At 47.2% G+C, this 13,318-nt stretch overlaps 1 protein-coding gene across 1 annotated transcript in view; it reads right to left on the bottom strand.

Moving 5' to 3' along the window:
* Positions 1-4,078: 4,078 nt before the first annotated feature.
* LOC104475234 (gamma-aminobutyric acid receptor subunit gamma-4) overlaps positions 4,079-13,318 on the bottom strand; it is a 40,545-nt gene continuing 31,305 nt past the window's right edge. Inside the window, exons 8-9 of the mRNA XM_086756311.1 lie at positions 9,757-9,959; positions 4,079-8,629 (exon numbers count right to left, since the gene is read on the bottom strand). Coding sequence (XP_086612437.1) covers positions 8,336-8,629; positions 9,757-9,959 — 497 coding nt within the window. The 3' untranslated portion in view covers positions 4,079-8,335. The remainder of the gene's footprint in view (positions 8,630-9,756; positions 9,960-13,318) is intronic.

Raw genomic sequence — 13,318 nt, 5'->3', positions numbered from 1 at the left:
CCATCCCTGGAAACATTCAAGGCCACGTCAGACGGGGCTCTGAGAAACCTGATCTGCTTGAAGATGTCCCTGCTCCTTGCAGAGGATTTGGACTAGATGGCCTTTAAAGGTCTCTTCCAACCCAAACTATTCTATGAGTCTATGATTCTACCTGCTTGGCCAAAGCAACAACATATGGTCTTACTCACAAATTTAGTCACTTACCATTGTACATATTCTTTTGAAATGTGATAGTTCTAGCTTGTTAAATTCACCCTACAGCTTTTTTGTTCTCACATATTGTGTTGACTTTTTTCCTGAGCTGTTGATCTCTCTTGGACACTGCTAGTGGCTGGCTGAAGCTCTGTGATAGAAGAGTTAGTTGGTGAAGGACATTTCCTGGAGAGCCGCAACAGAAGGTCTCCATTATGGCAAGGACCACAGCAGGTACCTACAATTTTCAAGATGCTGACTGTAAACTCTTGGGTAGGAGTTTCTGTTTTTCTGGCCTGTCAAGTCTCTGCTGCTATATATATTCTTTCAGATTACTGTGAGTTTCTGTGGCTAAAAGTGGAGAAGACTGTAGGCCCAATTCTGCCTTAAAATTGATTTTAGCTCAGCCTGAACTGAGCTGTCACTCCGGTAAAAGAGTTTTCTCTTTATGATGGACACAGCTGAAAGCCTGGCTGCCAGCAGCCATGAAGTGCATGATCTTGAAAAACAGATTGTAGTGTGAATGTCTGAATTGCTGACACAGGTAGTTCTTTGACCAGACCTAATGTGTTTCTCCAGGAAGGGGGACGTATGCAAGGAATCTAGTACTCCACTCCCAGATGGGAAGTTTTGTCTTCAGCTCGGCTCTGATTCAGGTAGTGTTTTACCCTGAGGAGATGAAAACACCAAGAGAAGCAGAATAATGTGAGGGAGACATCTGTGCTTCACCTTGCGTTTGGAAAGGGGAGGTGTCAGAAAAGATTGCCTTAGGAGGTTTGTCAGGGTCAGTAACATACGAGAAATGCAAATCAGCCCAATAGCAGCCTGGCAATGGCTCAGCCTTTCCCAACAGCCTGGTTTGCTCATGTGTGAAGCTATTGCAAAACTGGCTTTCTGTGTTACCACTACACGAGGGACTTATCACCTTCCTTGGGCCTTTCATTCTGCAAACTGATGAAGGGCAGGAAGCTTATGGCAATAGAATAAAAGTCATATCCCAGCAGCTGTGAAACACAAGTCAGTACCTTGTTTTAACATGGAGTCTGTGACTGGCCTTGAAAGAGCATGCTGCCACTCATGGGTGCCATTTCTTCTCCACAGTGGCTGCTCTCTCTTGGAGCCCATATGTCTGTTATGACATATGCATTATCTAGAAACCTCACCCAGGGGCAGCCACCATGTGCCCTGTGGATTTCACACCACGTGCAACTTGTATTCATAAGATGGGTCCTTGCCTTCTCCCCTTCTCCTGTACAGCTGGCTGGTGCATCCTGGACCTGCCAACCATTCAAGTCCAGCAAAGGGCAACCTGATTGCAGGAGAGGTGCTGCAGTGTCATTCAGCAGCCAAGGCAGGAACAGAGATGACTGGCTGGCTCTGCCATCTGATTTCAAAGCTGTCTGCCTTGATATGTGGTGTCCTGTGCCTTGGTTCAGGAGGCAGTCAAGAGGCCTGAGTTCTTTCAGATAAATGGCTCAGCTTGGAGCACTGTAGCTTGATGTTCCTGAAGCTGCTAATCCTAATTAACAGCTTTTGAGAGTCCATTTTATACCACTCTAGCAGCCCAAGTGGGCTTTAAAGTGAATGGAAATGACCTCGTGGAGAGCTCTCTCTGGAGATGTTGCTATGCCGACCTGCTTACAGCAACTATTAAGGCTTCAGTTGCTCTTTTCCATCCTGTGGTGTTGTATTGTCATATGGGCTCAGATGGTGCAAGAAGTGTGACTGGGACAGATGAGGCCTGGAGTCTATTATTTACTTTTTTTTTGGAAGATGAGGGGAGAAGGAGAAAAAACAAGAAGAGAGGGGTGAAATCATGTCAGGCAGCAATATAAAGAATCAGCAACAGCAACAAGAAAAAAAGCCAACCTAAAAGACTTGAGATCCCTCTAACAGAAAACTGAGTCAATTTTCTCTTGCATAATCCTTAAAAAAAACCAAAACAAAACAAACCCCATTCTTTTCCCAGACATACTTCTTTATTGGAGGCCTGCAGGCAGTAGGGCATTTCCCCTGGGTATTTGGGTTTCCTCACCCAGTCTGATGGGAACACTGGGAGCTGAGCCGTGTTATACCCCAACTTCACAGTAGGTACCTCCTGCCCCTAACGGGGGCTTCCAGAAGCAGAAGTTGTGCTGTGCTGTTGGTTGGTGCCATAGCTCCAAGACGAGACGAAGGTAACAAGCAGATGTGGAGCGGCAGTCACCTGGGCACAGGCCTGGGCTGGCAGCTCCCATCCCAGCCACGCTGGGGCTGCGCAGGGATTGTGTCTCCCCTCTTGTCCTGTGGCGCACAGCTTGAAACATTTTTGGCCATGCTCCTTCTCCTTAAATTCAATTTTCACAAAGCCTATAAATCTGAGGCATTAAAAAGAAGACAAATTATAATGAATGTATTTTAGGAATATAAAAAGTAATGACTTAATATAACTTTATCTTCTCCCCCCCCCCCCCCCCCTTCACCATCTTATGTTTTTAACATTTTGGGAACTGTCAAAGCTTGAAGGGATATAATGTGTGCGGGGATAGGAGGGAGGTTTTCCCTTTCCGGGCCGGTGCAGACCGTGCCCGCAGGCAGCTCCTGCCAGGCCCCCTGCCCCAGGGCACACGGCCAGCCCGGCCGTTCTCCGAAGCCAGAGCCCTCCCTCCCTGCGCCTCACATGGAAATAACGGCGCCTCCCGTCGACACACAAAAGCGGGGAAAGAAAGCGGGGGGAATCGCGTCAGAAATACCACGATTTTACGGTTCAAGCACCGGCAGCGCCGCGGCCTACCGGTTTCCATAGTGACGGGGGCGGAGTGGGGGGGGGGGGCGGTTGTCGTGGCCCCGCTGCGCGCGTGCGCGGGAGTACGGTGGGCGGGAGTAACCCGAGGCGGGGTGAGGGGCAGGACGGAGCCCCAAAAACAAACCCCCAGAGAAAGAGAGATTAAGGAGAGGAATGGGGGCGCGTGGTCCCACTACAAGTTGGTGAAGCATACGTGGGTGTAGAGGAGCGGTGGAGGGGTCCTTCGGGGCAGCAGGCCCTCCTTTGTGTGTTGGAATGGCCTTGGGATGTTTGTAAGGCGGAGGGGAGGGCTTTTTCATTAGCATCGGTGCTCTCTTTCCATCTTCCCTTGGTAAAGTGGATGTTTAGGGAGGATTTTTGGGGAGCTTCAGGGCCGAGGGAGTGGTGGCAGCGTGGCAGGGCCATGCTGGATGCAGGGAGGGAGAAGGCTGAAGGAGAGAGACAGCGTTTTGGGGGAGGAATAGCAAGAGGCCAGTTAATTTTTCCAGCACATGAAGCACGACTAATAAATGCTTCTCCAAAGGAGCAATGGGTAAGGTTTCACATATGTGGCTGTGCGAGCCTAGGGGTGGATGTGGCACTGCTGTCCTTTGCTCCTCCCTGCGGTTCGGGGACAGGAGGCTGGGTGGCTTTTGGCAGAGGCCTTCTTCAGAGCTGGGGTTGTCCTGTTGTTTATGATCACCCCAAAAGTCACCAGCATTTTGCTGGGAAGCAGAAAGGCCAAAATAAAGTGCACCAAATATTAATGCCAAACCCCTCCCAAAACCCTTGGAGAAACATCAGTATTTTCTTTACAATGGCAACAGACTGAGAGAACCAAGCAAGGGTTTCTCTTGCATTAGAAACAGTGATTTTAAATTATGGCAACTGCTTCTGAGCAGTGTTGATTTGAAGCAACTTCTTTCTTAAAAAAAAAAAATCAGAACAATCCCCCACCCACCCACAAAACAGCACACCCACATTTTTCCCCACTTTTCAACACTATATTTTCCTCTGGGGAAATAGAAATATTAACCAGCTCCAGTTACCCCCATCAAGAGGGGCAAGGGGGATAATTTTTAGCCATCTTACAAGGTGTGAATAGACAGTGGTGTTGAAGACTGATAGTCCATAGTGTTGTTTATTATCTATAATAAGTAGCATCCAGAAATCTCAGTTAAGGATCAAGCCCTACTGTGCTAGTCCCTGTACAAACACATCATTAGAGAGTCCCTGCCCTGAAGAGCGTACAGTCTAAAAATGGGCCGTTACACTGCATAAGTTGGAGGAGAAGGATAGGAATTGGAGACAGAAAAATGAGAAATCAACCTTTTTTCTGACTTCCTTTCATCTTCCAAACAAAAATGCTGAGATAATAATTTCCAATCCCCATCATTAGCCAGATGTTAGAATGATAGAATCATTTAGGTTGAAAAAGACCTTTAAGATCATCAGGTCCAACCATAAACCTAACACTGCCAAGTCCACCACTAAACCATGTCCCTAAGTGCCACATCCACACATCTTTTAAACACCTCATGGTGACTCAACCACTTCCCTGAGCAGTCTGTTCCAGTGCTTGACAACCCTTTCAGTGAAGAAATTTTTTCCTAATCCCAGTGCAAACCTCCTCTGGTGCAACTTGAGGCTGTTTCCTCTCATCCTATCGCTTCTTACTTGGGAAAAGAGACCAACACCTGCCTCACTACAACCTCCTTTCAGGTCATTGTAGAGAGCAGTAAGGTCTTCCCTGAGCCTCCTTTTCTCCAGACTAAACAACCCCAGTTCCCTCAGGCGCTCTTGGTAAGACCTGTGCTCCAGACTCCTCACCAGCTTTGTTCCTCTGCTCAATGTCTTTCTTGTAGTGAGGGGCCCAAAACTGAACAGAGTGTTCGAGGTGCAGCCACACCAGTGCCAAGTACAGGGGCATGATCACTTCCCTACTCCTGCTGGCCACACTGATCCTGATGCAAGCCAGGATGCTGTTGGCCTTCTTGGCCACCTGGGCTGAAAGATGCTGTAGTACCATAACCTGCTCCAGCATGATGGCAGAAAGTACAGCATGCAGGGAAGGACAGGTAGTTTATGCAGGTCTACGAGGGCACCAGTGAGGCTCAGCTCCCACTGCTTTGCTGAGCAGGGCCACACATGGCTACTGGATGTCTCTGTGCCCTGGATTCCCTGCTGGTAGCAGGGAAACATGGAATTACTTTACAAAGCTCCAAGAAAATGGAGCTTTGCAAAGTAATTCCAAAAAATGGCGAATTTTTCTTTGTCTTTTCTTAGCTTTCCTTTTTTGAGATACTGTACAAACCTAAAAACATGATTGAATTTGTGCATGCCTTTATTTATTGAGCTATTTATGATGGGCACAGATTTCCTTAAGCCAAAAAGCCCCCTCCCTCCTCCTTCCTCGCCTTAGTGATCAACTTCCTTGTGCTCCAGCCCATGCTAGGCTATTTTCCTCTTTCAAATCCTCTACCATTGGTTAAATTACCTAGGTGTGTGTTGGCTTTATGTTTTTTTTTGGTGAAATCTTACAGTCTTTCAAGTCTACTTTGTTGAAGTCCCTGTCATCTTCTTAGGTCTCTTGTACACCCTGCTTCTCTCCTGGCTGATTCTGTAAAAGGTCTAATTTCAGCAAGCTGTTGCTCTCAGGGCAGAAGTCTGTACTCCGGAGCCCATGACGATCTTCTGTGTCCATCAAGGCTCCTGAGCGCTTTGAAGCTAGAGTGAATTGCAGGTGTTTGGACTCCATTGCACACGGATGTTAAATTTTCCCTTCCACCATCCCTTTCTCAGATGCTCCCCTTTCACGTTTTGCTGCCTGTGTTCGCTGCAGCCTACATTGCCTGCACACCTTTTATGCCACTGTACTGTTAATGAGCGTATTTGGCACGGGCCCTGGTTTGCCACCAGAGTGCCCCCTCCCACGCGCATGCTGACAGCTGCCTCCTGATACGTGAAGACATGCTTCACTCAGTTGCATGAGCTAGTTTTAATACAGGATGCTCTTTCCTTTTGGCGCCTCACAGAGATCACAGGACCCTGTTTAATCCAGCTCCCTGTCGGTGTACCATTGAGTCATAGGAGGTTTTTCTGTTGCTACATCTAATAGCGCTTCGCTATCAGGAGCAGAACATCAGCCCACTTGGCTGGGAGTCGGCACTGTCACCCAGCAGCTCTCCTTGTCTGGAAGTTGTTTTGATTCTTTTCTTAGACTTCTCCCCCTCTGTGTCTTTCTCTCTAAAACATTAATTTCCTCTAATTAGAGCCTCCTTAACAATTCTTTTTTCCCCTCTCCTCAGTTAATTTCCTCTAATTAGAACCTCCTTAATAATTCTTTTGCTAAATCAATTTCCTCAGTTAGAACCACCCGCCATAATTTCTTTCCATCCTTGCAAAAGCTGTCAGAGTAGCTAACCAAATTATGCTTCTGGGTAACCTTTATCTCTTACTTGGCATTTTAAAAGAAGAACAGTAACAGGTTAAACAGGCACAATTTCCCTTTCCAGAGCTATGCTGGTCTGACTCCATTAGGTTAGACTTAGCTGAGTGTTGTACTATTGTATACTTAATTAGGCGCTCTAGCTGTTCCTCTGGAACCAAGGTAAGGCTGTATTTATGAATGAATTAAAGATGACACTTCATTATTCAGATCAGATTTAACTGCCAAAATCCATCTTTAAACCAGACCAAACTGCTCTCCAAGAATAGGTAAAACCTCCTGCCCCTGTTAGCTGTCCAGTGAGCCAGCTGCTCCTAACTTTTTCTCTGTAGCCATGCCAGCTTTCTTCTCGTGACAAGCCTTTTAAGTACGAATTGCTTCTAAAACATGCTGGTTTTAAAAAGATTTTTTTGTTTGTTTGTAATTTACACAGTAAGTAACTATTAATGGTACATTGCTTTTCACAATCATGCTGTGGCCACATCAGCAGTTGGTAAAAATGGGGAGGCAGCTGATTTACACATTATGGGCCTTGGGCCTGAGTTTCCTTTTCTACATGATGCAGTTTCTTCCCAGTTGAGACTGTATTATGCTTTTCTCTAGCCCTTTAAGACAAACCATAAGGAGCCATCTCACTATGTCTGACCTTCCTGAAATGTACCAAGGGTGACTTGCTCCATTTCCTGACTTTGGGAACAAAAAGTGTCAAGTATTGGTGGCAACTGGGAGGGGTCGTGCAGCTTTAGTGAAGTCTGGTTTTTTTTATGTGTTTATTTAAAAAAAGAAGTAAGGAAAGACACTTGAGCTGCAGGAGTGCTTCCCACCCCTCCCCTCTCCCCCCCGTTAGGTGCAGCATTGCGTGTTCCCTTTTCTAGTACCCGTTTCTCAGGTTAGCACCTGAGCACAGAGCTGATGGTTTCAACAAGTGTCGCTGTGAAGGAGAGCACTGCCCTGCTATGATGCACAGTACAACAGGGCCCAGCTCACATGAGACAGGCCAAAGAAAGCTACCTCACAACTGGCTCATGAGACTGCTTCTGGTCTTTGCAGCATAAGGACTTTCTCCCTCTTCTGGCTATGCAAAACGTAAGCTACATAACCTGCTGAAAGTCCTGATCACAAAGCAGAATGTCACTGTGGGCCCAGAAGAGTCTGCTTCTGTGAGGCAGATGGGTCCATCTGTTTTTTACCACCATCTGATGAGAATCAGAAATGCCTCAGTGGGTCAGTGCCTTGGGTGCCACTTGGTACAACAAGTGGAGTGATCCATGAGGAATGCTCCACAAATATTCTACAGGGAGCTGGTGGAGGCTTGCAGCTACCCCATCCTTGTCCATGCCACTGTAAGCTTTCTGGACAGGTTCAAAACATTTTAGCCAAGCCTAGCTACAGTGGGAAAGCTGTACTGCTGCCGTCTTTCACACCTCTTTCCTTCTGATCTTTCCAAGCCTCTAGCACTCCACAAAGTCTATTCTGGTGGAAGTTGTGCAGAAGTTGTAAGATCTACTTTATTTTCTTTGCAGTCTGAATAACTATGCAGAAAACTCCATTTGCCATCACTTCCCATGGAATTTTGGAGTACGACTGGATGGAAAAATGAAACGCATTAAGATTTTTTGGTTTTGACATAATCCCTAATGTTTGAGATGGGAATATGACATTTTTGGGCAATCTTACAAGAAGTAAAATGCTGGTGGTGCTGGGGAAGGGGTTGTTTGGAAAGGGTAGATTCTCTAAAAAGATATGTAAGAAGGCTAAAAAAAACCTGTCTGATTCTTCTCAGAAGAGATGAGAGAGCAGGAAGAGGGAATCACCAGGTTGGATTGTTCAGACTGATAACTGACTACAACAGAAGAGATGCTGTTCTCTATGCTCCTTGAGAAGCCCATCTTGCTGGTCTCCAGTCCATTCCAGCTGAGGACAAAGAACGGCTAGAGATAGAGATAGGCAATCCAGTAGACAATGTTGAAGAGCAGGAAGGCGGTAGGGAAGAAGACGCGAGAGTAGGAGTCCAGACGAGAGATGTGAATGCGGATCCTCCCCTCCCGCCACATTCCTGTCTGACAGTCCTCAATGCAGCAGAAGAACCTCTCGCATTCCTTTCCTTCCAGGCATGGGGAGCCAGACTGTTCATCATCATCCTCCTCTATCTCTGGGGGCCAGTGCATGATGTTGTTGATGTTGATTGTGGTAAAGGATGGCATAATCTGTGCACCGGCAGGTGGCTGTAATGAGGAGGAATAGGTCGATTAAAGGGAAGCAAAAGGCAAGAAAACATGTTCTAGACACCAAAACTCATCCAATTGGCAATAGATCAGTTCATAGCATAGGTGCAGTTCAGTGGAGAGGGATGACTGATCATCTCCCATCTCTGCATCTAGTTGTAAATCACCACCTTGGCATACTGCGGGGACTGGCAGCTCCCTGCATGACGGTGAATTTCCTCCCTGGCACCCTAGGGCATAGCCATAGTCAGCAAAGATCTAATTGCTCTGATCCTCCATCTCTGCCACTAATAGTCAGTGCAGAAATAGGACCTATTTGGTTTCAGCTGTGCTAGCCTCTTCCCTCATTCCACTGAGCTCAGCTGTCTCTGAAGACACAGCACACAGTCCAGATATGTCTTCTGGTTGCTGTCAGTTGCTGGAGAAAAGCTGAGGAGAGGCTGTGTGTGACTTGACAACCTCTTGGCCCAAGAGAAGAGGCATATCATCAGCCTCATGGAAGAGTTCTCTCCACCCGTGCTGGGAAATGAGGCTGGCATGGAAGAGATCTGTCTTTTTTCGTTTCAGGTCTGTCTCAATTCAGACCTGTTTCAGCTGATGTGTCAGAAGTACCTGCTATGAGCTTGGGCAGATCTCAAGAGGATGATGACCACTCTGGGTTCACTATCCCCACACACAGGAGGTCTTCTGATGGACAGACCACAAATGAAAGTAGGTTTCTGCATCTCTGTGACCTAAGATACCTCTGTAATCCACAGAGATCAAACCAGTACAGGTGAAAGAACCTGGGTGTGGATCACCCTGTCTTAAAGCGGACATTTACATTTGGTCATGTGAGTCATCTAAAACTGTACTGGTAAGCTCTCCAGCAATTTTGAAGAGAGCACAGGGTGCCTGGCTCTGACAGGGACCTCCTTGTTTAAGGGGAGCCTCAGCTGCTTTTTCTGGTTGTGTTTCTTTGTTGCTCAGACCCAGCACATAGAGTGGTCTGAGTACCTTATGGGTACTCAGTATGACCCAGTATGGGTCAGGCACTAAACCACGCCAGCAGTTTCCAGTGCAGGCTTAGGATTCTAAATAGCTTGGGGTTCTAACAGCATCCACCTCTGCTGGCCCCTTTGACCTACCAGCCTGGCTTTCCTGTTGTTATGCTCAAGTGGTTTCTTGTTTCCCACCAGGTAGTTGAGTGTAGCATACTCCATGAGAGCTGCAAAGACGAAGATGAAACACACAGACACAAAGAGGTCCATGGCTGTGATATAGGAAACACGGGGAAGGTGCTTGCGTGAGATGGTACTCAGGGTGGTCATTGTTAGCACAGTCGTGATACCTAAGAGAGAAAAGAGCTGGTTTAAGTAACGAAGAGAAGCACTTCTGTCTTCTACATGCATCCAGCCCCCAAAACATCCCCATTTCCGCTCTTCTGTGGGAGAGAAATTCCTCTGGTTGTCTGGTCCCATTTTTACTTTGCTCAGTGAGACTCTGGTCTTGAGGTACCTTCTGACAATGCTGTATGGAAAAAGAGCTGTTCAAACCAAGGTGTCACACAGGCCATCAATGTGGACTGGTAAAGGAGTGAGGAACTCAGACTCTGCTTTAGGCTGTACACAGGAACAACTGCTTGGATGATGCGAGGAGAGTCCAAAGGAAGGTCATGCTAAGAGGCAATAACACTGGATGGATGGCTTTGGACAGGCAATGGGTGAGCTGGTAGTCAGTCAGTGTTGTCTGCCTGAGTCAGCAATAAGCATGGCAATGTCTCAGATGACACAGGACTGCTATTTCTGTCTATGTGAACCAGAGCTGGAATGCAAAGGCCTCTGGTTTTGTTCTCCCTTTGTCTTCGAGCATTTGCTCCCAGGATGAATTCAGCCCAATGCAAAGCTCATCATAGAATCACAGAACAGTTTGGGTTGGAAGGGACCTTCAAACATCATCTAATGCAACCCTCATGCAATGAGCAGGGACATCTTCAACTAGATCAGATTGCTCAGAGCCCTGTCCAACCTTGTCTTGAATGTTTCCAGGGGTGGGGCATCTACCACCTCTCTGGGCAACCTGTTCCAATGTTTCCACCCTCATTGTAAAAAATTTCTTCCTTATTTCTAGTCTAAATCTACTGTCTTTTAGTTTAAAACCATTACCCCTTGTCCTGTCACTACAGGGACTACTAAAAAGTCTGTCACAATCTTTCTTACAGGCCCCCTTTAAGTATTGAAAGGCCATAATAAGGTCTCCCCAGAGCCTTCTCTTCTCCAGGCTGAACAACCCCAACTCTCTCAGTCTGTCTTTATAAGAGAGGTGCTCCAGCCCTCAGATCATTTTTGTGGCCCTCCTCTGGACCTGCTCCAACAGTTCCATCTCTTTCCTGTACTGAGGACTCCAGAGCTGGACACAGTACTCCAGATGAGGTCTCACCAGAGCAGAGTAGAGGGGGAGAATCACCTCCCTCGACCGACTGGCCACACTTCTCAACTGCAAGTGCACATTTCCAGCTTTGCATCCACCAGTACTCCAAAGTCCTCTGCTGGGCTGCTCTCAATCCCTTCATTCCCTAGCCTGTATTGACACCAGGGGTTGCCCCGACCCATGTGCAAGACCTTGCACTTGGCCTTGTTGAACTTTATGAGGTTCACATGGATCCACTAAGTTTGTCCAGGTTCCTCTGGATAGCATCAACCATCCCTCAGGTGTGTCAGCTTCACCACGCAGCTTGGTGTCATCTGCAAACTTGCTGAGGGGGCACTTGATTCCACTGTCTATGTCATTGATATTGATATGTTGAAGATATTAAATAATATTAGTCCCAGTATGGACCCCCTGAGGGACACCACTCATCACTGATCTCCACCTGGACATTGAGCTATTGACCACTACTCTCTGGATGTGACCATCCAACCAATTTCTTATCCACTGAACAGTCCATCCATCAAATCCGTATCTCTCCAATTTGGAGAGAAGGATGTTGTGGAGGACTGTGTCAAAGGCCTTACAGAAGTCCAGGTAGATGACATCTGTACCTCTTTCCTTGTCCTGAGGTAGTCAGGCACTGAGGTAGTCACTCCATTATAGAAAGTCACTAGGTTGGTCAGGCTAGACTTGCCCTTGGTGAAGCCATGCGGGCTGTCTTGTTATCATCCCCCTGGCCTCCATGTGCCTTAACAGCTTCTAGGAGGATCTGTTCCATGTCTTCCCAGGCACAGAGGTGAAGTTGACAGGTCGGTAGTTCCCAGGGTTCTCCTTTCTACCCTTTTTAAAAATGAGTGCAATGTTTCCCTTTTTCCAGTTACCGGGGACTTCACCTGACTGCCGTGACTTTTCACATATCATGCAGAGTGATTGGCTTGGCAATTACCTCAGACAGTTCCCTCGGGACTCTGGGATGCATCTCATCAGGTCCCATAGACTTAGGTATGATCAGGTTCCTCAGGTGGTCATGAACCTGATCTTCTCTTACAGTGAGAGGGACTTTGCTCCCCTAATCCCTGTCTTGCAGTCCATTCATTCGAGAGGTGCGGGAAGAGGGGCTGCCAGTGAAGACTGAGGCAAAAAAGTTGTTGAGTACCTCAGCTTTCTCCGTGTCCATTGTTACCAGTTTGCCAGTCATGTTCATGAAGGGTGGTACACTTCGACCTTTCTTTTCTGGCTGACATACCTATAGTATCCCTTCTTAATATTCTTTGTGTCCCTCGCCAAGTTCAGCTCTGTTCGCACCTTGGCCTTCCTGTCCCCATCCCTACACAACCAAAGAGCATCCCTATACTCCTCCCAGGACACGTGTCCCTGCTTCCACTTCTTGTCCTTTAGTTTGACTGGCAGGTCTTGACTCATACAAGCTGGTCTCTTGCCTTCCTTTACTGATTTCTTACATCTGGGAATAGAGAGCCCCTGCAGTATATGGAAAGCATCCTTAAAGATCTGCCAGCTCTGTTCTGCTCCCTTGTCCCTGAGGGCAGTTTCCCGGGTGGGGGGGGTTCCTATTGACTAACTCCTTGAACAGCTGGAAGTTTGCTTTCATAAAATTCAGGGTCCTGACTTTATTCTTCGCCTCTACCCATATCTCTCAGGACTGCAAACTCCACCAGTGCATGATCACTGCAGCCCAGACTGCTTCCAGTCTTGACGTCACTGATTAGGTCACTTGCGTTGGTGACCATCAAGTTCAGTATCACATCCCCTCTCCTAGGGCTGTCTATCACCTGGCTTAAGAAGTTATCCTCAATGCTTCCAGGAGTCTCCTGGACTGCCTACAGCTTGCTGTGCTACTTTTCCAGCAGATGATGGTTGAAGACCCCCAGCAGGACAAAAGCCTGCAAGCGCAATGGCTCCTGTAGCTGGAGTAAGAAGGTTTCAACAATAGGCTCCCCTTGATTGAGTGGCCTGTAGTAAATACCATCCACAAGGTTCCCTTTGTTGCCTTGGTTTGTAATTCTTACCCATAAGCCTTCAACCTGCTCGTGGCTATTCTTCAGAGACAGCTCTTCACAATCTATCAATTTCTGGATGTAGAGGATAGGAGATGATAAGGAATCTCTTTTGACTTAGAATTGTTTTTGCAGCAGCAGTAATGCTCACAGACCTGTTTCCAGAGATAAAATATCAGGAGCCAACAAAGGATCAGCTGCAAGAGTTGGTATGATCTCATCCACTGCTTTTTAGGATGTGGAGAAGAAGCAGGAATTCCACCTG

Source organism: Chlamydotis macqueenii, chromosome 11 (genome assembly GCF_036417535.1).
Source record: "Chlamydotis macqueenii isolate bChlMac1 chromosome 11, bChlMac1.mat, whole genome shotgun sequence".
Lineage (NCBI taxonomy): Eukaryota > Metazoa > Chordata > Aves > Otidiformes > Otididae > Chlamydotis > Chlamydotis macqueenii.
This window is presented reverse-complemented; position numbering and strand designations above follow the sequence as displayed.